The sequence below is a fragment of the Hippocampus guttulatus genome, chromosome 4 (assembly GCF_054856545.1).
Source record: "Hippocampus guttulatus isolate MCC_2025c chromosome 4, RoL_Hgut_1.0, whole genome shotgun sequence".
Taxonomy (NCBI): domain Eukaryota; kingdom Metazoa; phylum Chordata; class Actinopteri; order Syngnathiformes; family Syngnathidae; genus Hippocampus; species Hippocampus guttulatus.
Window position 1 is genome coordinate 19,343,717 of NC_141264.1, and position 23,733 is coordinate 19,367,449.

The window sequence follows — 23,733 nt, forward strand, 5'->3', positions numbered from 1 at the left end:
CTTTTTTCACACTAGGGGGTATTTTGGCCCATGTAGGTTGTAGAGGAGTTTCACTGTAGCCAATTATATGACAACCTGGATCTTTATCACCTAATATGTAAGCCATTTCTGGTGATTTTTTTTTAACGTGTGAAATGTGACACACCTCCTGCCTGGGCGTGTTGTCAAGTAATACACACACTGTGGCCTCTCGCCAACACCGTTTCAGCTGGAGAGGTCAGCAGGCAAACTTTGCAATGAAGCTCTTCAACAAGAAAAGGATTTTTGGAAAGTTCTTCAAAGGCCGAAGGCTTCTGAGCATCCTGACCCTCTTCTTTGTGTTTTTATTTTTTTCCCTTCTCCTATGGAAAACAGATTCTGATCCTATGATACCGCAGCAATTTACAGCTGACCTGCCCGCCTGCTCTGCTATCATCAAGGGAGACCTGGCAGGCCGTGAAGCTGACTTGCAAGCCCTTCTATCATCGAAGTCAAGGCAAGTTGTGCTCACCGAGGACTTCTACCTTAACACGACCCAAGATTGTCACACTTATATTAGAAAGAGAGGCTTTTTTATGGATCCTCTGAGTGAAGAAGAGAGGGATTTTCCCATCGCATACTCCATGGTGATCCACGGACAGATCGAAATGTTCGAGCGACTATTGCGTGCCATTTACACCCCTCAGAACATCTACTGCGTGCACATGGACCGAAAATCTACAGCGAAATTCCATAAGGCCGTGAAAGCCATTGTATCCTGCTTTGAGAATGTATTCGTAGCTGGGAAATTAGAAAATGTGATTTATGCCTCATGGGCGCGAGTGCAAGCTGATTTGAACTGCATGGAGAGTTTGTTGGCGTCTCATGTCCGGTGGAGGTACCTGCTGAACACATGTGGGACAGACTTTCCGATTAAGACCAACAGAGAGATGGTGCAAGCTTTGAAGGTCCTTAATGGGAAGAACAGCATGGAAACGGAAGCCACCAATGATTACAAGAAGCAACGTTGGCAATATCACCACAACGTCACCGACTCTATTGTCAGGACCGACGTGAGGAAAAGCCCACCTCCCATTAGAAGCCCCATGTTCATGGGGAATGCCTATTTTGTAGCCAGCAGGGACTTCGTGGAACACGTTATGCGGGACCGGGAGGTTCAGGTGTTTCTGGAGTGGGAGAAGGACACCTACAGCCCGGACGAGCACTTGTGGGCCACTTTACAGCGGATGCCCTCCGTGCCCGGATCAGTGCCTGCAAACGTCAAGTTCGACACGTCGGACATGCAAGCCGTCGCCCGCGCGGTCAAATGGAGCTATTTATCAGGGGATGTGAGGAAAGGGGCTCCGTATGAGATGTGCAGCGGGGCAAATAGAAAATCAGTTTGTGTGTATGGAACCGGAGACCTTCCGTGGCTCTTGAGACAGCACCATCTCCTGGCTAATAAGTTTGATCCAATGGTGGATGACATTGCTATCAGGTGCTTGGAGTCTATTCTCTATTTTAAAGCTTTAGATAGAGGTTATACAGCATAGCGCAGTGTGTCCTCACAAAATTTGACATCCTCTGAAATATACACTGAACTCCCTCTATTGCTGGTTCCGGGTTTGCGGTCCTGATATTTCATGGACGGTTAGAGTCTACAATCATTTTGCTCTGCCTTCTAGTTTATGTTAAATTACATCGTTGGCCACGAGATGACACCAAGTTATTGTTTCATTTTGTAATGTACATTTTTTGGGCATTATTATTGATGTACAGTTATGAGTCGCGACGTTACGTTTGTTGGTTTGGAATCAATTTGACTTGGTAAGTGTGAACACATAGAGGGATTATTACACCGTTACACTGTAGCATATTTTGTGTTAGCGATTTCTCTTGCTCTCTCGCAATATATTATTGTGTACAAATAAGACTTAAAGGGGAAGTTAAGTCGAAAATGTTCTATGGGCTGCCACTAGTCTAAACACGGTTTTCTGATTAATATTGCAATTGTGGAATATGAATTAGGCAAACAAAAAAATCCACTTAAAAAAAAAAATCAGTCTGTGGGCAGCCAATTTGACTTGCACTGTCATTTGATGTTGACTGAAAATGACATTATTGCGCCAGAGGGTTTATGCTGCGTTCCAAGAAAGTGGGAAGTCGAGTTTTCCAACCTTCGACCGGAAAGTTACACCGCAACGCTACTTTGAACTGGGAGGTCCAAGAAACCGGCTTCAATATGACGTCAGTCGACAATGGCAACGCATTTGGAGACACGGACCAAGTACCGTAAAACATGATTTACAAGATTATATTCATATATTTATGTATTTTTATTTATTATTATTCATGTAGTTGTTTGACCTAACTTTACGTAACACGTGGCTTGCACTGACTGTATTGATACATGTATACCGTGAAAGACATTCCTTAATTTTTTTTTAAATCAATAAAGGAAATTATAAAGGACGGTTTGCGGAGGTCAAATGCGGAGTGATGAACCAAAACAAAAACATCGGACATCCATGTTGTTTACGTTCTCCTGGAACGCTTGTAAGCGTTTTAAGTGGGATATTTCCGATTTCCCACCTTCCGGCGAAGCAACATTAGCTTGCGAACGTCACATGACGACACCCAGAAAACAGGTGAGCCGTGACAGTCGTTGCATTCATTCAATATCCATCATCTCTTAATAACTCCAAACCCCTCCTCTACAATATAGCAATTCACAATAAATATTTATTAATGAAAAAAAATTTGAAACAAAATCCATTGTACTCCCCAGAGATGCTGATGCAGACGCAGACTTTTCTTTGTGCAATTTCCTTTCTGCTAGCTTTGGCGCTCATACTTGCTGTTCTGAAAGCTATGTATAGTCACCACATGGAGGCTCTCGTTCTTTTGTCTCTGACCATTCAATTTAATGGATTAAATAATATGCTTACAGTGCATCTCGTTAATCAGATTACACAATCAGTGGCTCATTTTTTTTTTAAAAATCGTTCAAATAAAGCATTACATTGTAAGATACACCCAGAATCCTTCTCCCTTCGCTTTCTCAGAAAACATCACATGGAGCCTTCTGAAAACAAAGTTATGGTCATATGAGCATCTTACTTAAAGTGTACTTTTTGCGCTTCCGGTAAACGGTAGCAATGAGTTACACACTATTCTATTTATGTCAAGACCGTGGTCAAATATCATTGTATTTGATCTTCATTCATTGACTGTCAAAATTGTTGTAGTTATTTATGGATTATAGTGCCACCTAGTGGCCCAATTGAAAGGTTTTGTGTGCAGTATCTCGCTTCTATGGACTTAAAAGCCACCTGAATCTTGACTATAAACAAGCAAATTTGACAATGTGTGTTTATATAACAATACAAGTATTGATCAATGGCATGGAGAGAGTGGTGTTCAGACCCACACAAGTCGCAGGATATTCGGGGGCGTGAGGAGGGGTTGTCAGAGACCGAAAATGTATTTTTAAAATCAGAGCAACAATAAAAATATATTACTTTCTCTCCTTTTGTCACCTTTTTTGAATATAAATATATATTTAAATGTAATAAAGCAGTACATGCAGCAATTGATTCAAATGTAACAGAGTGCCTTAAATAAAGAGTAGATACAACAGTAAGAAGACATTATATTGTGGCATTAAATTACACCAAAAGAAAAAAAGGATTAAAAAAACCTCTTGCACAGCATGTGGGGCAGGGGAAACAAGGGACAAAGCCGCTTGACAAAGTAAGGCAACCAGCAAAATGTTTCACAATGTAAGAGGCAGCATCGTATCAAAAAGGCACTTTCCTAATGCAAAACTGTTCCAGTCACGTCACCCAAAAACACAAACACGCACAAAGAGTGGCAGCGATTCGAACGTTCTTCATCGCCCTCATCCCTGGCGAATTGGCAGGATCACTCGGGAAGCGCGGGAGTGGCCGTCTCCACTTTGCCGTGCTCCTCCTGGTCGATCCTGCGCATACCAACGGACAGTGTTTATTGTTCTTATTTTTTATCTTTTTGTTTGTTTATGTTTAGATCGGTCTACCAGTGAACATATCTGTCTCACAGTTCTGAGATCCTAAGTTCGAAGAATTATTTGAATCAGAGGAGGGGAAACTGATGTCAGTCAATCACATTTAAATCATGTACAACTGATCATCAAGCCCCCCCCCCCGGCCCTCCAGACTATCTGCTTTAAAGACTTGACACTGAATGCGCCTTTGCAACTCCTCAAATGCTTTTTCTTTTTGAAACACTCGTATGACAGTTAAGCATGTGAATAGTGCCTGTGCCTGGTCCACTTAAGATTTTGTGATGGTGACATTTCTTCCCAAACAAAATGGGGGTTGATCAGCACCCACATGAATGTAGCTCCATTGTCAAGAGGACTACAGCTTGTGCTGCTACAAATAGTAATTTACAGTGGTGTTGTATGTTTAGTATTTTAAAGAAGCGGGCAGCCACTGTGCCACATCAGAGACGTGATCTTGGAAATTAATGACATGCAATCGTGACACCCAAATTCTTTTCACCAACACAAGAGCTCAGCACTTCAGGTGCAGCATTTTGTCCTTTTGGGCATGGGAAATTGTTATTAGGTGCTCATTGTCTTTGCTTATTTCTTGTTTTCAATTGTTGTTAAATTATACATTATATTCATTTTTTTTCCCTTCATATACAAATAAACATTGATTCAAGTCATAAAAGATCCATGCACAACATTATCGGTCAAGCTGAGCTGAAAAGTGTGTACGTGATGTGCTGCAGTGCATCATACCTTCCAAACAAAATCAAATTAAAAAAAAAAGAAAAAAATGAAGCTAATAAGCAGCAACCGCGTCAAAATGTGCATATTAAATCAACGTGCGCAAATAATGAAGAATGAGGCTTGTGAGAGTTAGGTTTGCGGTGAGTCATGCAAAAAACAATGTGTGACCGGCGGAGGGAAGGGGGCCAACCATGTGAGCGTGCAGTTCTCGCGCAACCACGGTGATCATGTCCGGCTACTTCCTGGTGACTCCACCCACTTCCAGTAGAACAACATGGTTGAACTTACCAAATATCAAAAAAGTCTCATTGTAAACTTTTTTCCAAGAAAACAAACACAGAGAAGCTTCTTGGTAGCCACATCAGCGTGAAGATGCTATGATAGTGGTGTGTTGTATCACGCTACATAAAAACACATTTGAAATGATCCCGAGAATACGTTTGAGTGGACAAACAGTGGTGAATTACAAATGTTATTGGTTTTGGGTACAAATGCAAATCATTTCAATCCAAAACAACAACAGAGGGGCTGGGCAGTGTGCTGGGGTGTCTGTACAGGGGAAACTTATCGTTAGTTTTGTGAAAGGAAACAAGTCCGAGGTGAAAAATACATGATACCTTTTACGGCTTTTCCTATTTTTTTCCTCGTCAAACCTTAAGAGGGGGAAGGGAAATGAAGTTTTAGGTAGAAAAAAACCCAAACAAACAAAAAAAACAGCCAACACTTAAAACAATCATACATTCAAATATATAAATATGTTTATAAGGAAAAATAATCAATAATAATTTTTTTGAAGGGCCAATCAATTTCCTCTAAGAGTTTGAGTTCAAAATGAGAGTGTACTACTGTACTACTGAATGGTCGGGCTTTATCTGGTTGCTATTCAAACAAACGTCCATCCATGTTCTGCTCTGACTTTTTCATATAGAGAGTCGGGAGTATGCGGTCTGACTTGGAGAGTCCTTAAAAAACCAAATACTCAAAGACGCTTGTATCGTGGCTCTTGTGTATTGACAATCACCTGATGCACTTTGGCTTAAAGCATAACATTGAGCATAAAGGCAACCTTTCAATCACAATGACTTCCACTCACTACTTTTGTGATATAATTGAGGACAATTTTGACCGCATTACGGCGATAAAGGTTTTGCATTTTCACGGTGTGTCAGACAAGAAAACAGTGTGTTGCTTGATTGAAACACGGAGGACGCAATGGGTGGATGTGTGTGAGAGTTGAGGAACCCGAGTACTCACAGTTTGATGCACTCCGGAATGGACACGTACTCCAATGGGACTAACTCTGCCAGGTCTGTCAGGCTGTACACGAACTTGATCTTTTGACTAAATTTGGAGCTATTAAAATAAGAAATGTGTTAAAATGATAACAATTGACCAATAAGGTGCACTCTCTCTTCTATTCTCAACATTCATGTTACCTAATAAAAGGTTTGGTGAGTGCCAGCAGGGTGCGAATGAACCAAGAGGGATGGACGATGATCAAAGATTTTAAATTCTTCCTCAGCCTGCAAAACAGAAATGGAGAATGTAGAGAAAATGACCAAGACTTTTTTTTTCTTGTTTATTCTAATTACAGTGACAGTTACCTTCTATCAATCTGCTGATAACATCTTCGGAGCCAGCCGACGGTCGGCATCTTTTTCCGCGAGGTCGCCCCGTTCAGGTACACAATCATGTAGTTCTCCGCCACCAAAAGTTCCAGCGTGCCAATGACATACCTGCGAGGGTTTCGTTCCATGAGTAAAGCTTCGAAAACGTTCAGTCGGGAGCCAAACAAAAACACTCACATGAATAAATTGTCCATGATGTATCTGTAATTTGGTTGACTGCTCTCAGGCATGAAGCACACGGCAAACACAATTATGGCATTCAAGCCGTCTCCATAGTAACCTGAAGGGGAAAATGACATTCCAATACAATGCAAGCATCCATTTTGTGTCAGGCTTGTTTTTGTTGAGGTAACGGGTGAACTGGAGCTTATTCCAGCTGACATTGGGCTTTGGTTGAGGTTTTTGTTGTTTTGCTTCGTCCACTGTTACTGGAACGCATACTAAAATGCACGAAGCACTCATTTCGACTTTAAAGAGTGAATGGCCCAAGCAACTGAGCTCGTCATGGGCAGTTGTCGGAGTGTGACCTACAACACTGACCTCCATGGCTTATAACCCGCTTGTAAGGTTCAATGGCTGACATGTCCACTTTGTGTTCCTGGTCCCCGATGCGAAAGACCCTCCAGCGACGGCCCTCGTCCCTCTCCTCCGAGGCGGAGTAAGGATGGACCGACTCCACGCCCTTTTCTAGTAGCTCTGTAGTCTTGGGCTTGGGGAGATCATCTGAGAAGAAAGTAGGTGGCATCAGATGCTTATTGTTTGCTTGGTATCGCTGGTTGGAATAAATCACCAAAACATTCATTGATCAACAGGGATCGCCATGCGCAATCTAAATTTTAAAAAAATACATCCCACCATTTTTTCTTTATAACAGGAGAGAGTGGATGATTTTTGCATGTCACAGTGTAACAGAACTGAAGGTGGCGGAGAAAGCAAAGAATGATTGCATGGAGAATCACAGCGACGTCGCTTGAGGACCGACCGTGGCGATTTCGACTATTTATGGATTCAATATCAAGATTATCAACCTCGTATATATTTTTTGCTCCACTTGCACTTCATCAATGTGCCAATAAACCATAACAATCTCCACGTCATTTCATTTAGATACTCTGACCGTCTAAGAGCAACTATCAATTGTTTTACTTGCGCAAGTTCAGGTGTCACTTCAAAATGTGCATTTAAAAAAAAAAAAAACTAATTCACTCCCTTTTCAAGTACAGTCAATATAAAAGGAGGAGCTGGGATTAAATGTGTGGCGTCTGAAAAGACATCTAAATACGTCTTTGGGAGTGAATGAGTTAATGTGCACATTAACATTTTACGACATTAACAATGTCTAGACTGTTTTTCTGATGAATTTAATGCCATCCTCACTGGAAAAAGTGTTTGGCCTTCAAAATGAAGTAAGTTTCCAATTGACCTATAAACATTTGGAGAGTAATGTGTGTCAATATGCAAAGATCCCATGAAGAAATATGACATCACAAACATTATGTGGGCTCCACCGCAAAGTTTAATAGTTGCAGCTCTGATTTAAATGACTGTTTTTGAAAAGCAGTGCTGCTATATACCGCTCACATTTATAGACTGAATTACTTGAGTGTCGGCATTTTGCTTTCAGGCTTCATATTTTACGATGAAATGTATCATGTTTGCAGGAATGACACATGCATGACATGGATTTCTCAAAATGTGCTCAAATCATGCGACGAAATCAATGACGAAAACATCATGCACAAAAATTGAATGAAAAAAAAACTCATGATTTTTTTTTTTTTTTTTTTTTTTTTTTTAAAGAAGTGGCAACAAAACATAATCTGGACAACAAGGTTTGATTGACCAAAAACTGGGGGCATCCAGGAACCGTCCAAGGAACCTTACCACGAGCGCGAAACCTGTTGTTGGCCTGCAGCCTGTTTCCAAGCAGGCAATGGACACAATCCTTCCACGTGAAAAAGCGGAAGGCAGCAGTGTGGAAAGACAAAAACAACAGCACATTTTAACTCCACCTCGGGCAGTTTCCCTACTGACCCAAACTCGGGGAACCAAATGATGTCACGCTACACTATATTGACAAAAGAAAATGGGACACACCTCCGCAATAATCAAGGCTTGGTCTAGAATTCTTCATTGCCCGTGAGCAGTGTCCAAAACAAGGGTGGCTTGATGACTCCGATGTGGAAGAACGCGAGCCCTGACCGTAACCCCTTTAGAAGCAATACCAACTCCATATTTTCTGGCGTTTTCACTCCTTGTATACGGAATGACGGTGTCCCAAAACTTTTGTCCGTATGGCGTATTGTCAACGAAACAGGAAAAACAAGCTCTCTTGATGAAGTACACAATAATGGATTGACAAATTGAACCTCTTCGGGTAAAAGTATGCATATTTGTTAGACTTTCAAACATTGACAAATTTGATTAACTCATTCAGTACCAGCCAATTCTGGATCAAGTCTGAAAAGACGTTTAAAAACGTCTTTGGGAGTGAATATGTTAAGCAACATGTTCAAAATAGTCAAGCTGTGTTACCTTCCCAATCAAACTCATTGCTGTTGTCTGAAGGCGTGTCCATGTTGTCCAAGTCCAGCTCCGTACTTTCATCCAACTCATCAGAAAGAATGGAACCTTCACTGCGGTCGAGAGTGAGGCTGATATCCGGGGCCGCCAGCTTCTTCTTCTCCTTTTTACTGTGGCTCGCCTCATAGCCTGTGGTGCGCATGGAGAATACAATACGCATTATGAATGTGCGTCTACATCGACATTGTCCACAATCAGAAAGTCGTTTTTGAGAACATGGGGGGGGGGGGGGGGGTATAAATCTCAAGTTCAACCAAAGTTCACTAAAATGAATCAGACTTTTTCTTTGTGTCACTGTCCACACCCTTAACTGATTGTTAATACACACTCAATGGAGACACAATTCGGCACCTCTGAGAGCGCTCTTGACGTTTATTTATTTTTTGTGCAAAATAAATAAACCATAGCTCACAGTTCAAGGGGTTATTGTTCAAACAAATGGCATTTAAAAATTAAGCATGACGATCTTTGTCAATAAGCATTTCTGACGATCTCTTGTCTTGGCTCTCAACAGATGGTGCGGCTAAGTGTCATTGCTGTTTATCTACTTTACTGTCCAGAAACCAAAGTTCTTGATTACCAGGATCGCCCTCTTCAGCGGCTCCAGCAAACAACTCCTCTTCGAGCTCCTCCTCCTCCTCAGGTAGAGGCCTAAACGGGCAGAATGTGATCAGATGTTTTTTTTTTTAACTTGTGCAGCGCCAAACTGTACAACCTCGTCCTCACGTTCCCCGCGACAATGACAGTGCGTGTAATACTACCGTGGAAAGTCCTCGTCCTGCCACTCTTCCTTAAGCTCGACCCCCTCCATCCTTAATCGGGCCTCTGTCGTGGCAACCGATTCCTGGCGCTCCAGGCTGGGTAAGAAACCAAGCAACAAATCAAACTTTGCTCGCCACAATGGCACTGTGGAACGGCAAATATGTTTGATGCGAGAAGAGTCCCAGCGGTCCGAAACGGACCGCAAACGCGTACATTTAACTATGACACGACTTGCACAGACCGCAGTGGATTACGGGAATGAACATTTGAGGATTTGCCAGGAGCCAACGCAGCTCTCATTTAATTCCTCTGGCACTTCAAGTCCGAACAAAGTTAAAACATTTGAAGAACAACAACTTGAAAGTTTACACCTCAAAGACTACCTGGACACGAGCACACTGTCAGTGAGATCCCTTTACGTGTTCTCGAAAACGGAGGTCTATTTTAGATCGGACAAAACAAGGACTGTATTTTTAAACATTTGCAAAGCTTAAAGGTGACAAACTATTTTCTGTGAGTTTCTCTTTGCGAAGGAACTGGTGCTGTGCCAGTTATTGCCAACAGATACTGGCTGCGCCTATGTTTGTGTGTTTCTGGTGCAGTGTCGAGCAAAAAAAATGTCATTGCTTTGTTGATAGTGTAAACAACATCTCACACATTTTCTTATCGGGGATTTGGCCTTGAACGCATGCCGGGACATAATGCAAAACAAAATTGGGAGCCGTAAAGCCGCATTTTATGGTTTACTTGGAATTGTGAGAGGCATCCTGTGTTTACAAGAAAAGAAGCATATATAAGTGGTCGGTCATGCAACAAATTTCGCTAGAACAAGCAAGGAAAAAATATATTTGCAATACAATACAATACATGCTGATTTAGATAGCGCTTTCACAACAGCTGCAGCTGTAACAAAGCGCTAAACAAAACAGTTAACATAAAGCAATATAATAAACACAACGCATAAACATAAAACACGGACAGTGGTGCAATCCTAACCACTTTTCCCTCATACGCTTTGTTGTTTGAAGCAGTTTGAGACGAAAGGGGAGAGAATCAAAGTGTCCTTTAACCAGTGGATCAGAGACGTCATGCTCAAAATGCGCACATGTCGGCTATGAGCTAAGTTACAAAGTCAACAAGAAGAGGAGTCAACCACTCGAGCAATAATCACATTTTCACACGTAGAATTAATGTATATGTTGCATTCGTTACATTCGCAATCCCCACCCTACTGACAGCAATTTTCCTTGTCCGACCTGTACTTTGTATGTCAGACCAGGCGTTGCCGCATCTAAACTATCTGATAATGTGCCAGAAACAGCCATGACAGTATCCCAAGTTGCTGGATTTGGTGCAAACGGCACAGGTGGACAAATTCTGCATCCATTACGAGGCAGTAATTCTTCAGGATCTCTGGTGCAGAAAACACAAACCCAGTCAATTTGAGCAGTCCTAATACGGACAGTACATTACACGTTATCGTTCGCTAATCTTTACACCACTCTTGGTCAAATGCCGCTTGTCCAATCATGCGCAATCTTCAAGTCGCTCCAACTGTTACAATTTACTCCTTGCCATCTAATCAGATCACTGGCTTCGTGAAAAGCTTACAAGCTGGTGTTTAAGGATTAGTTCTCTCAATCACAAGGTTCCCTTCGCTAATGCTGATCATCTGTATGCTTGCTGTACAGTGCTGCCTTTGATGCAATAATCACATCCATGACTGTTACTTGCAAACCCAGACACACAGGCATGCTGGGCATTCGGTATATGACAATAATGAGAGTATTTGGCTTAGCTTCTAGCGCTTATGTACAGGTATGTGCCTAAATCCCCCACATAACGTACAAACTAGATGTTAAACATATACAGGAATCTGTACTGGAAAGTTGAGTTCAGAAATGAATCAAGAGTGGAATGGTTGTGATCATGAAACATCGCCGACGTTTGGTTCAGCACAGATCACTCGGTACATGGCTTTAAATAGCTGTTGTCGTTAAAATCATGAATCAAATTCAACATGGACAGCAATGCAATCTGAAAGTCAATTTCACTCAACATGGATGAGAGCCACAACGCTGTGTAAATCAATGTTGAGTCTCATTCTGTCTGTCTGTAGAGCTGCCATTTAAACGATTTGGGGTGTAAAAGAAAAACTACCAGAAAGTAATCACAGCGCACAATGGCAATTACTGCGGCCAAGGTATCTGTCATTTACGGCCTGTCAAACAACATTTTAATCCAGAACACAACAACACACGCCAGTGCAGGCATGTACTCAACTCAACTGTATTTATAGAGCACCTTAAAACAAGTGTGAACAAAGTGCTGTACATGGGGCAAAATACATCCTACAACAGAAAAATGACAAAACAATAATTTAATAAAGAAGACGGTAAAAAGCACAAAACAGTCAAACTAGAATCAAGTCTCATGCTGATTCAAAAGTCAAAGAATAAAAGTTTGTTTTAAGAGTTGTTTTAAAGATGGGCAGCGAGGGAGCTTGCCTAGCTTGAATCTTAAAAAGAACTCAACAATGTACAAGGAGCCAGTGAAGGGACGCCAGTGCAGGTGTTATGTGCTCCCTCATACGAATGCCAGTCAAAAGGTGAGCAGCAGCATTTTTGGACCAAGTAGAAACACTTGATGGAGGATTGGCTGACTCCCAAATAAAGTGCATAACAGCTGAGATGTGACAAAGGCATGACTTTCTTCTTCAAAATGCTGTTGAGAAAGGAGAGGCTTTACTTTTAGCCAGGTGGCACAGATGAAAGAAGCTGGACTTAACAACAGCAACAATTTGCTGATCCCATTTAAAATCACTGTCCAGTTCACAACGCACGTTTGAGACTGCTGGCTTGAGATAAGGAGTCAGGGCGCCCAGGTCAGCAGGATGGGATGTACAAGGGGCCACGGGGACCAAACATCATCAATTCATTTTTCTGTTCATTGAAATTCACAATACTGTTTGTTGCGATAAAGATTAATGTGTTGCTAGTGTATGTTTACAAATATATGAGGTCCTTAATAACAATGACATATGAAATCGCAATAATGAGGAAAACAACAAAAACAAAACGCATAGACTTTTTTTCCTCTCGAAATGTTCAGCACTAGTGAGTATTACATTCCATTAATAGGTTGATCGAGCAGAATGCACCAGTGCAGTTGCAAAACCAGAAACCATTTAAACAGCTCTTTGTACTAGTTACCAGATTGTGCATGTGTACCTACGACCTCGTGAAGTCAGCACAGCACAACATACCTTCCACTGGGTCCAGCTGGGGAGCACGGCTGGGGAGGGTTAACGGGGACACCAAGCTTCTTCTGTTCATTGTCCGGGGTCGTCCGTTCATCTGGACTGATACTTGTTTTGGTTAAACTATTTTCAAATGCCTCCTCGCCATTTTCAACCGTGGACGCCGTGCTGTGCTGCAGCTCGTCCAGCTCCTCCTCGTCCACTTCTCCCGACACTCCAGAAGACGAAGGACTGGACGTGCGTCTGTTCCCGGAACCTTCGTGAGTCCGCCTGGGTGTGCCAAAATCTGGGCGACTATTGTTCAAGTTGGTGTCACTCACACCCTTCAGAGTCGCCTCGCTTTCTATCACATCTGAAGCCATCACGTCCGCCTACCACCCCCGGTATTACGGTTAGCTAAGAAGTGTTTCTTTTGTAATACCGCTCAAGCAAAAACCCGAAATATGACAACTCCTTCCGAAGTGTGATGTTAGCGTGTTAGCTTTAGCACGCGGAGCAGCTCGCTTCGTTGTCGGTGACAACAAGCTACTTACCGACTCGCTACATATCTTCTTAAATTAACCGTGTCGAACGTCACGGCGGGTGCAGAAATAGCTCCCCGAAACTCCAAATGCTTCACCGAAAGAGATCATGTAAGGAGCCGAAGCTTTTCTCGGGCTGCGGTGCGCAGTCGGTGAGCCCACTTGTCGGTTTCCTTCCTTCCTTCCTTCCTTCCCGTCCAAGTCACCAAGCATACGCAACTGACGTATGTAAGGATGCTACGTCGACGCTGACGTTGTAAACTGTCCGCGATAAATAAATGGCAACAGCGCAGTCACTGGCCGCGAGTAAACTGCGTCTACCGAGGTGCCACGTCCATAATTACGATTGTTACGTTTACAGCTAACCACTGATGGTTTTACCAAACCTAAATGATCGTAAAAGTAGTACCAACAGTCGTTGCCAGATAATAACAGCTACAATCTCACCAGCTTGATTTACGGAACTAGTTGTTGCGAGTTCACTTTTTATTCCCCCCCAGTGACTCACCGGCATTTTGCTGTAGTGGCCATTTATTTACAGCACTAACTGGTAGTTACACTCGCCGTTAAGCCTCCATATATTCTTATTATTTTTATTTTATATTTCGCGAACGAATTTGACGAACTAGCCGCGTGCTGGCTAACTTTACCCGCTGTTTGCTAACGTTGCTGACAGGGTCGCAACCGTCTGTCCACAAGTTTTACAGGTTTGTATCAATACTCTCGACTGTCGTTATCACAGTCAACAAAACATCACTACACTCAATTATTTGCGACATTATTGAATGATTTAGTCACCCTAAAAACATCAAAATCTTAACTAAAGCTAAATACCAATTAACACTAGGTGTACTGCTCCCAGTATGCAATCGACTGCAGTGATAATTTTTCGGTGAATTCATACTTAAGACATTAATATGTAATGTAAAACTGTGTAAATATGTAAATAAACTGTGATTAGTTAGACGCTTTTCCTAGTGGCTTTGGATAAAATATTTAATCACACTTACAGACATTGCGTTTGAACTCGCACTGATTGATATATTTTAATGCCACATTTGTATTTTAATATGCAATTTAATTCGTCAATGGGTACATGTCCCCAGGTGGGTTTGTCAGATTTTTGTTCTGAGTCAGTGACTAAATTCTTCCTCTAGGTGGAGGCAAATATACACTTAAAGGCTCAAGTCTTGCCATTTCATTTGAATTAACAGGAACGATTAATAACTTCATAGAATCAAACTTTTTTCCTTTGTCAATGACATTATTCTCATTTATTTATTTGAAAAATATCATACCACCGGATATTACTGTTAAAAAGAGATATCTCTCACATAATGCAGATTCCAGGTTAATTCCTTCTACGTGTGCATGGGATCATCTGGTGTAATTTCTAATTAGCACGTTGCTATTTACTCTGTTGGATCATTAGGCCTCATCACAAACGGATAATCCAGTCAAATTTAGAGTTTATGCTTCTCATCCGCCGTGGTGCTGGTTGCTAATGAGTCGTGGCACAATTACTTTACAAATGAAGACAAATCTTTCCTCTTTATCTAGGATAAATCTGCTCACTAGGCTGTAGCCGTGAAACATGAAGCACTCAATATATCATTTGCTCATACATTCTTGGATAAGATGCTATGTTTAGCGTGGTATTATCTTATTTTCTCATAATCAGTCAATATAATGGCTATAGTCTTTCATCACCCATGTTTATTCAACGACAAAGAGTACCAGGTCTCTTTGTTTGTACAAATGAATCTTTACAACACAGGAAAAGACAGAAAAATGTCTTGTTGCTCAAGTATTGGTAATAGTGCATCAACAATAATAATTAGAATACATTTTCTGTCATTTTTCCTTTGCAATGTCACAGTCAAATATGATTGTTGTTGTATTTGCACATTCCCTATAATCACCTCCCGATTTATTTATCGACAGAATGTACCAGCCATCTTTTGGGTAAGGAATCACTTTGGGCCGAATTTGTTCCAGGATGTTCTGGACTGCCTACTGCTGCAATTTCTCTTTGGCTACCGTAAACTTCAGCTTCACAGATGTCATGTCATGTCAGAGAAAAGGTAATTACACCCACCCATTTTATTTCTTGAGGGTCACAAAAGGAGATGTCTATTTGAGGTGTTGCATTTATTTATTCAAGTGAATGATGCATGCAGTTATTCATTGGGGCATTGTGTCTTTTAGATTGAAGCTATTATTTGAACAAATGTATTATGCCTAGTGAAATAATAACAATAATAACAATAATAATAAATAATAAATGATTGCAAGCCAGAATCATCCTTATTTAACATTGCTCCTGTCCTTAAACGTTAAAAATACAATTGCTTGCAAGAGAGAGCTTTTTATTGCATGTGATTCCACTTAAGGGTGCCAGTTGGTTTGAATAATAAAGCGAAACAGTCAAGTGCAGGATGTGACTAGTTCCCCTTTTTGAAAAAAATAATGCAAGAACTCCAGAGCCGTATGCAAATGCTGCAGCGCTACGTCGCCCTTCGTTTCATGTTGAAAAGAGGAAAGGAACGCCAGGATCTGAGGTGGGCAGCGTAACCAAAGTAGTCATTAGGAAGAGTCTCCAACCAATTTCCATAAAGGCGGTAGCAGGGAAGTATTTAGGCAACTCGAAGTACATCACTAATGAGAAAAGACAAAAAAAAAGGATTCATGTGCATGTTTTATGTGATCTTTCTGGGTAGATGAATAATTATTTATGATTGTAGAGGCCTAAAAAGGAGACAAGATAGCTGGGCGGGGAGGAGCGGTAAAAAATTTACAGGCCAAGTTAAATGAATATTTTAATGAAAATGAAATATTTAAAGGAAATAAATGAGCAAAACATTTAAAACAGCATGATAAATAGAAGCAAACGCCATTGAAACAGCCCTCTGATTTGTGCGATAGTAGCCGTGAGGACTGGGATGATTGTTTTCCGAATGCCAGTCATACCAGGCCAGAGCGTCTGTAACCCAGGGCTGACCTCAGAGCTGAGAAATATTAGCCGCGGATTCTGTGTCGCATGTGCCGGCTGTTACAAGGCACACGCGTTTCATTGACCTCCCGCGGGCTGCGGTTTAGGGTTGGCGGGAAAAAGAGAACGCATGATGACATAAATTGCAAACATGGCTGGTGTTCTTTTCTCCAGAGACATTCCGCATTAGAATGTAATACAACATCCGCGCACTTTGTGAATTTCACTTCCCGTCACAAGAAATTAAGAAACAAATATATGTCCTCCACTGCTTTTTATGAGCGCACAGTCATTTGTTTTCCAAATGTGAAAATAATTAAATCAGTAAACAAATAATCCATCAAGTCAACAAGAACAATTAGCTCAAATATGCCTCTGAGACTCCGTCTGCATACTGAACTGATTAATTATCCCGCTAAAGATAATTGAGTGCGGCTTGATATTTGACTGTGTCCTCCCAACATGCTCTTACCTCCAATGTTATCCTAAGAATATCGTTTATAGTACGTAGCCATACCCGTGTGCGCTAATAAAGCTATTTTATTAGGACACAGGGGATGTTTTAAGAGTTTTTCGCTTTGCAGCCATGTTGGTCCCCAGCTATGTCATTACTGGAGCATAATGAACAACCTCAGAACTCCAGAGCTTGAAATTTGGACCCTGTTTTCCCTCAAATAAACTTCATGAAGCTCTGGATTTGCAATACATTCTAATCTTTATCGAATAGCTTATTCATTGCATTAAGATATAGCAGTTACCCTTGCTCGCTGATCCGAGTTCAACTATGTGGGCGACGCTATGTCCTGGTCGCTAACCTGTAGGCGGACCATTACTTACTTCTGGGCCAGACAGACATCATTACCCCTGTGAATGATGGGAAAACAGCCCGATCCCAACAGCTTTATTTCCCCGCTCAGCTCGGCGGACACGAGCTATCACATCCCGTTAACAATTCCATGGCTTCACCGTAAAAAGCTAAGCTCCCTCAATCAGCGTTGTCTGTTTCGCTCGCCAACTGAAGGGCCATCGTTCATCGCGCGGCGGGACAATAGACCACACCACCCTCTTCAATATTCACTTGTGATTTAACGAAAGTTCGGCGATTCAGTCGGAGATGCAGAGCACAGTTGTGACTTGCAGACTTATGTTTACGCCACATTTGTTTGGCATGGTTTTGTGACGTTGTGAATACGGAAAAGACAGCAAGTCAAAGTGCTGACTAAAATGAGAACTTGCCTTTATTTGTGCCACAACCTGACCTATAAGATCAAAACATTTGTTTATCATAATTCTGATATTGTTTATTGTGATACAGATTAATACATTGCTTGTGTTTGTTAAAAAAATACATGGGAGGACCTTCAAAAAGTATTTACATTTTAAATCGCAATTCGCTGTGTAAAGGATTTTTCCTCTATATTGCAATTACCGGTAGGTAATTTTTCAAAATAATTCAGCCCTACTTTCACGTCAAAGTGATTGTTCAACATCGGTACTTGATCGAGACAAGTTGAAATGTGTGCCAGGCGCTTTTCACTCTGAGCAAATATTGTTTCATTTCATGTGGAATTTTTGAAGTTAAGTCCGAGGCGTTGACATTTTAATCAGAGTGAACATAAGATGACCGGATGAAGGTCACCGCAAGCACTAAGCAGTCAGCGGCTTGCCATCGCATTTAATCGTGACATCCTAATGATTCGTTTATACGTGAGATCAGGTGGATATTTTATGTATAAGCACACATTCTATTCATGGCCTTTTATTCTATTAACCTGTCTCGTTTGTACTAGATCCTTCCCTGGCTCATTCCCGTGTGGCTTAGCCTTTGATAAATATGCTTTTGGGTCTAACTAATTAATGCATTCAGCAGTGATTTTCCTCACCTGTCACCCACACTTTAACCTCGCAGCGAAGGAACAGACTTTTGTGTCGCAAACGAAAGGTCCTCTGAGATGGTGTACATGCAGGGAGCCATAGCGACACGACGTGCCTCACAAGCTCATATCTCTTCTTGAGGGTCTCAATGAAATGTTTTGAGCATAAATGAAATTGCGGCACGTCGTCGTTATGGAGTGTTGACATATTCCGAGCAAACACGCGTGAGTTTATTAGATCTGTTGGCTCACACTTTCTCGGTTTGATACGCCACGAGGGGTTTTACTAGATGTGTTTCAGGGAGAGGGGAGAAAAAAAAAGAAAAAAGCTCTGTGATTGGATTTTTAATTAAACACGGTTTGTTTTTTTGGAGCAACACATCTCTTAAGAGACCATGTTATGTTATTTGACAAGAATCTCCGTCTATGTAAAAGCCAATAAAACAAGCGTTCAGTTAGATTAACGTCGGCACAGTCAAGCAAAGCAAATGTAGGCTGCTTGTGATGAGGCAGCATATTCGAAAGCACACAGGATGATAAGCCTCCCCGAGTTCTCCCTACTACCTTGCCTACATCAATTGAACCTATTCAGCATTTTCGTTTTTTAAATGTACCCCTCACTATTTCCTTTTACTGCCTGCATAATTGCCGTCCGCGGCCATTTGTAGGTTAAATGAATGGGAGGCAGTCATCAGCATAGGTTAGTTTAAATCGGCTTAACAAGCGGAAGCTCATATTACAATATAGTTAGATACAAGGCTGTTGTAATGAAGTTCGAAGCGTTTTAACGTGACACGATGTTTGTAGCCCCTCACTAGATTGACCAGGGGGCAGCTCTAAGGAAAAGAAAGGGGGGTTGTTTTCTTTCTGGTAACCACGATGGCATGGCAGGAGATTTAAAAAGCGAGCTTTGGAAGTGGAACAGGTTTGTAATGGCCGTTCAATGTGTTGACTCGCAAATGTCAACAAATGAGCGTATCGTTGCACAAAGACAAAAATGTAAAATAAATCATAGGACAGGCATAAGTTTGTGCTATTCGTTGACCCAAGAGTACAAAATTAACGTGTGACGTTGTTGCACCACAGACCATTAGAAATCTATATTGCGAGCGATATTTGCAATTAGATTTCATTGTATCAGTGACTCTAGGCAGACAAAAATGCATCCTGATTTTGAATGAGAAATGCAGCATTCAGTGCTTAAGTTCATGTTAAGGACAAAGACGAGCACCTAAATCGGCTTTGTGTAGTTTTGAGACAGAACTTCACTTGCACGTATGTCTTCGCTATCAAACAACATGTTTTGCACAGCTGTCACATCATCAGAAGCCAGAAATGATTCCAAATCAAAGATTGATCAACACCTCTGCCAACACGAGCATTTGAAGGCTTATTTTAATTGACAGTGCGACTGAGCCTCCCGGTAACTGTCAGCACAAGCTGCTTCCGCCTCGTGAGTGATGAGACAAAGCAAAACTTATAATTACTCTGTCTGTCACTTTTTCATGTTAAATGTTTAAGTTTGCCATCCGCACAAAACAATAAATATTGTGCACCGGAGCTGTTATTTTCCTACTCTGGCTTCAAGCCTTCAAAAAGAATTAATCCAGCATTATAGCTTGAGCGTTAACTACAAAAATACTTCCTCGTCTTTTAAAAAGATGAAATATTTTCTCTCTGTATTTCGAGAGTTACTGACCTAAAAAAGGTTGATCAAAGACCGTTGGAACTCCACAGCCTGCAGCAACCAATAAATTGGTCCATTCGATGTTTTGCACTGACAAATTATTCTCCAGAGTGCTAACATTCTTGGTAGCAACTCAATTAGCAGGAGACAGACGTAGCAAGAATTCACATTTATGTTCCACAGACGTTTCAATATTTTATTATTTCAGCGAGCGTTGCTATGGTTCCTTTTATGTCACACAAATGCTAAGTATTTGCTCACTCCCACATGAAGCGATAGTTGTTTTTGCCGTGGGAATCCACACACTGCGCACCCAATGTCTTTTGGCTTTTACACAATGTCGACATGGCCTTGAGCTCCCGTGCGCTTTAATGTCGCTGTTAAAAGCCAATATTTTTTATGATGGAAAAGGGGAGACGGATCTCATCCAGTGTTAGCGTAAAGAGCAGTGTTGACAAGTAGAAGAATCATGCGTTTTTGTAAAGAACACGGATTCAGTTGTCTGTAAATAAAGTACACGGATTCAATTATCTGGAATATATTAAAAGTAAAATGCATGGATTCACTTATCTGTAAGTTTTTAAAATAATGTACACGGATTCACTTATCTTAAGTATTACTGTATTTTTCTGCTCCTAAAAGCATTCCATTTTCTCACGCTTTATAATCCGATGCGCCTTATATATGGATCAAGGTTCAGATTTCTTGGACTTAGTATTTTAAATGTTCTGTAAAGTGCTTTGTTACAGCTGCAGCCGTTTTGAAAGCTCTATATAAATCAAGTTGCATTGTATTTTATTGATTGTATTCCGTTTAGTGTAGCTCCATCTAGTGGATGCATAATGCAACCGCAGCCACTATTGTAGCTTCTATTCTTAGCGTCCTATAATGCGGTGCACCCTATGTATGAAAACAGTTTTAAAATAGGTCATTCATTGAAGGTGCGCCTTATACTCCTCCGCGCCTTATAGTGCGGAGAATACGGTAAAAATAATGTACACGGGTTCACTTTTGTGTCAATATTAATGTTTCACTTATTTTTAATCATTCCACAATGTAAATTTAGTGCAGTGAAACTACCAATTCAAATTTCCCGATAACATCAAACATGCACTAATAATGGGAATTTGCTTTCAAATAGCTTTCTATTTGCATTACATTTTGTGGTGGGGGGGGGGGGGTAATGTCCACCAACATTCTGTATCAAACCATACACAATAGTGGGAATTTGAGTTGTGATTATTGAAACGTAACAGAAAAAGTCATTCATGCACATTGGCTTTTCAAGGTGCCCTCATGATGATCCTCAGTCCCAGAGTAAAGATGAAAACATCAATCGTCCAAATATATGTAGTCATACTCATGTTGGTGGAACAACAACAAACAAACACACAAACACACAATTATTTCTACCTTTCATGTCACCACATCCAAATCCAGAGAGCTTGTATTATCTGCTCTTGCATCTCTGCTTCAACAACCAACTCCCACACTCTGAGAGTTTGCATGAGGCGGCGGCAACAAAACACATGCCCGTTCTTTCCGTTATACAAATACAAGAAAGGGAAGCGCGGCACAATAAAAGCTTCCTTGTCTCACAGTACGCGTGGCCAAAAGACAATGGGAGAATGCCGCATAATTAACTGACAGCCAAATGTTCCCCCGAGTCACTGCTTGATTAACAAAGCAACGCAGCCCTTTTTAATTGGCCATTTCATTGGAAGCCCCAATTAGAGAAGACAACATCAGACCCATTGATCAAGAACATGATGGCGTATTGTCTTTTTATTGTGCCTTGAAAAATTACAAGACGCAGAATGTCTTTTCGTGCGGACGTTTTTGGAGCATCCTATGAAAGCAGAAGAGAAATGCACTGTTTATGTACATACTGTTCAGTACTGTAAATATTGTATATATGGCACAACTGTGGATACGTTGGTGCCGATTCATCTGGTAAGGCGATCGTTTCATTCTTTTTATTCCTCATGAATGCATGTGCCGGTAGAGTTCAAGCCGAACTTACTATATTCATTACTCTACGGCCTGAGGGGCCGTTTATGGCCCCAACTGTGAGGTTTTGGCTGCACATCTAAATGACGACAGGAATTTTGCAGTGTTCAGAACAGGTCTCAAACTTTGCTTCTCAACTGAAAAACAAATGTATTAAGAATATTATTTTGGATAACAGCTGTGTTATGCAAATGACTGAGCATTCATGCAGCTCTCTGTGAATGGGGCTTGTTTTAAAATCGTCTGTACATGGGACTTTGCAAAAAAACAAACCAAAAAAAAACGTTCCCCTTGCATCGCTCGCTCACCTTTTATTTAGGCAGCTTAATGAAGCTTCGCACTGGAAAAAAATAGCCCTTTGTATTTATTTGCGGCAAACTGATGTAATTTTCCTCAAAAATATAAAAACCGTATGTATTTGTTTACCACATTTTCATCAAAATTTAAGTACTTTGTTTGTTTTTTTCCAGTGTAGCCTTGCGTTCTCCCCCAGTGGTTGGCTGTCTACTAGTTGAGAAAAGGGCTCGATTAGATCTGCGGTAGAGCCTTCATTTTAATTTGAATAACTGCACACAATCAAGGTAACTTAATAACGGCAACTGAAATATATCGTTCAGCGCACGCAAACTGGTCAAATACCATACCGGACCGTGCCATTATTTTCTCCGGGCGTCATAACGCATATTAAACAAAATGAGTATTCAAATAATTTCCGTCACCTTTGAAAGAAGGAAAGAAAGGGTGGTGCTGTGCTTAGCCACAGGGAGGCACCACCTGGATAGCTCTCTGAAACACAAAGCTCCTTCACAATGGCTCATTAGCATTGTGCCAAAGATGGATGGCGACTTTCTGCACGGATTGCTGGCCACCAGTATATGAGCTGGGCAAAGGTTTTCCTTCGGTCCCTTGGCCTGCCGGCTGACCTGCTCCTGCGGGTCTTAGTTAACATTCAGGGGCCCCTGACCTGGAACACGGGGTTGGCAGCCGATCCAAGGTCCCATCATCCCCAAAGATATTAGAGGCGGTTATCTTTCAGGAATGACTCGCTAACCTTCCCAGACCATGTAAATGTAATAGATGCCCGTGATTTCCCTGCCCCGATGTCTTGCTGTCTTTGGGGATGGCAGGTTGTGTCCAATTTGGGTGTATTTGACCGCTCAGAAGTGACAAATGATGGCTTGGACTGAAAAGAAGGTTACATTTAAACACAGCACAGGTCAATGGGGTAGCAGCTTTAAAGCTAAATCATTGTCAGGGGAAACTAATGATGCAACATTGTAAGACAACAGGACAACCAGAAAAGATAAAGTGCAGGATGTCATGCGGCTAGTTTAATCAACCACTGTCTGTTTCAACTGCACATTCATCTTGATTTTGCATAGACATATTCTGGTCATACTGAAATGGAAATGGGAATAAATCGCCGTGCGTGTTGGGCAATCCTTTTGTATTACAACACTGTCCGGGGCATACCGCTCAGCTGCCCTCAAATGCCAAATCATTTATAAGGACTCGTACAAAATACACACCACTTAGGCTCGAGAACAAATATTTTACCTCTTCCAGTCGAAGATCCGTTCCACCTGCTGTAGCCATTTCAAAAACACACAGGAAGTCTGGGGAAAAAAACAAACACAGAAAGAGCCTGGGAACCGAAAGCAGGAGTTGTGGCATCTTGA

At 41.4% G+C, this 23,733-nt stretch overlaps 2 protein-coding genes and 1 long non-coding RNA gene across 5 annotated transcripts in view; 2 read left to right on the forward strand and 1 right to left on the reverse strand.

Annotated features, from left to right (window-relative positions):
• The first annotated feature begins 236 nt into the window (after window positions 1–236).
• gcnt3 (glucosaminyl (N-acetyl) transferase 3, mucin type) lies at window positions 237–2,341 on the forward strand. The gene has a single exon (XM_086109042.1). The coding sequence runs from the start codon at window positions 237–239 to the stop codon at window positions 1,509–1,511; it is 1,275 nt and encodes a 424-aa protein (XP_085965168.1). The 3' UTR covers window positions 1,512–2,341.
• Window positions 2,342–3,593: 1,252 nt separating this feature from the next.
• Window positions 3,594–13,810, reverse strand: bnip2 (BCL2 interacting protein 2). Of its 3 annotated transcripts, none has more exons than XM_086109041.1 (11): window positions 13,504–13,810; window positions 9,711–9,806; window positions 9,530–9,600; window positions 8,902–9,078; window positions 6,907–7,089; window positions 6,544–6,646; window positions 6,343–6,474; window positions 6,175–6,261; window positions 5,993–6,091; window positions 5,356–5,391; window positions 3,594–3,940 (listed from the first exon to the last, which is right to left on the reverse strand). In XM_086109041.1, exons 2-11 carry the CDS (start codon window positions 9,758–9,760, stop codon window positions 3,883–3,885), a joined length of 996 nt encoding a protein of 331 aa, XP_085965167.1. In that variant the 5' UTR covers window positions 9,761–9,806; window positions 13,504–13,810; the 3' UTR covers window positions 3,594–3,882. The 3 variants fall into 3 exon arrangements, with proteins under 3 accessions (XP_085965167.1, XP_085965165.1, XP_085965166.1); XM_086109039.1 differs by having other exon boundaries at window positions 12,977–13,810; XM_086109040.1 differs by lacking the exon at window positions 5,356–5,391 and having other exon boundaries at window positions 12,977–13,810.
• Window positions 13,778–23,733, forward strand: part of LOC147206455 (uncharacterized) — a 74,061-nt gene continuing 64,105 nt past the window's right edge. The window contains exons 1-2 of the long non-coding RNA XR_015100691.1: window positions 13,778–14,198; window positions 15,436–15,575. This is a non-coding gene — a long non-coding RNA (uncharacterized LOC147206455). The remainder of the gene's footprint in view (window positions 14,199–15,435; window positions 15,576–23,733) is intronic.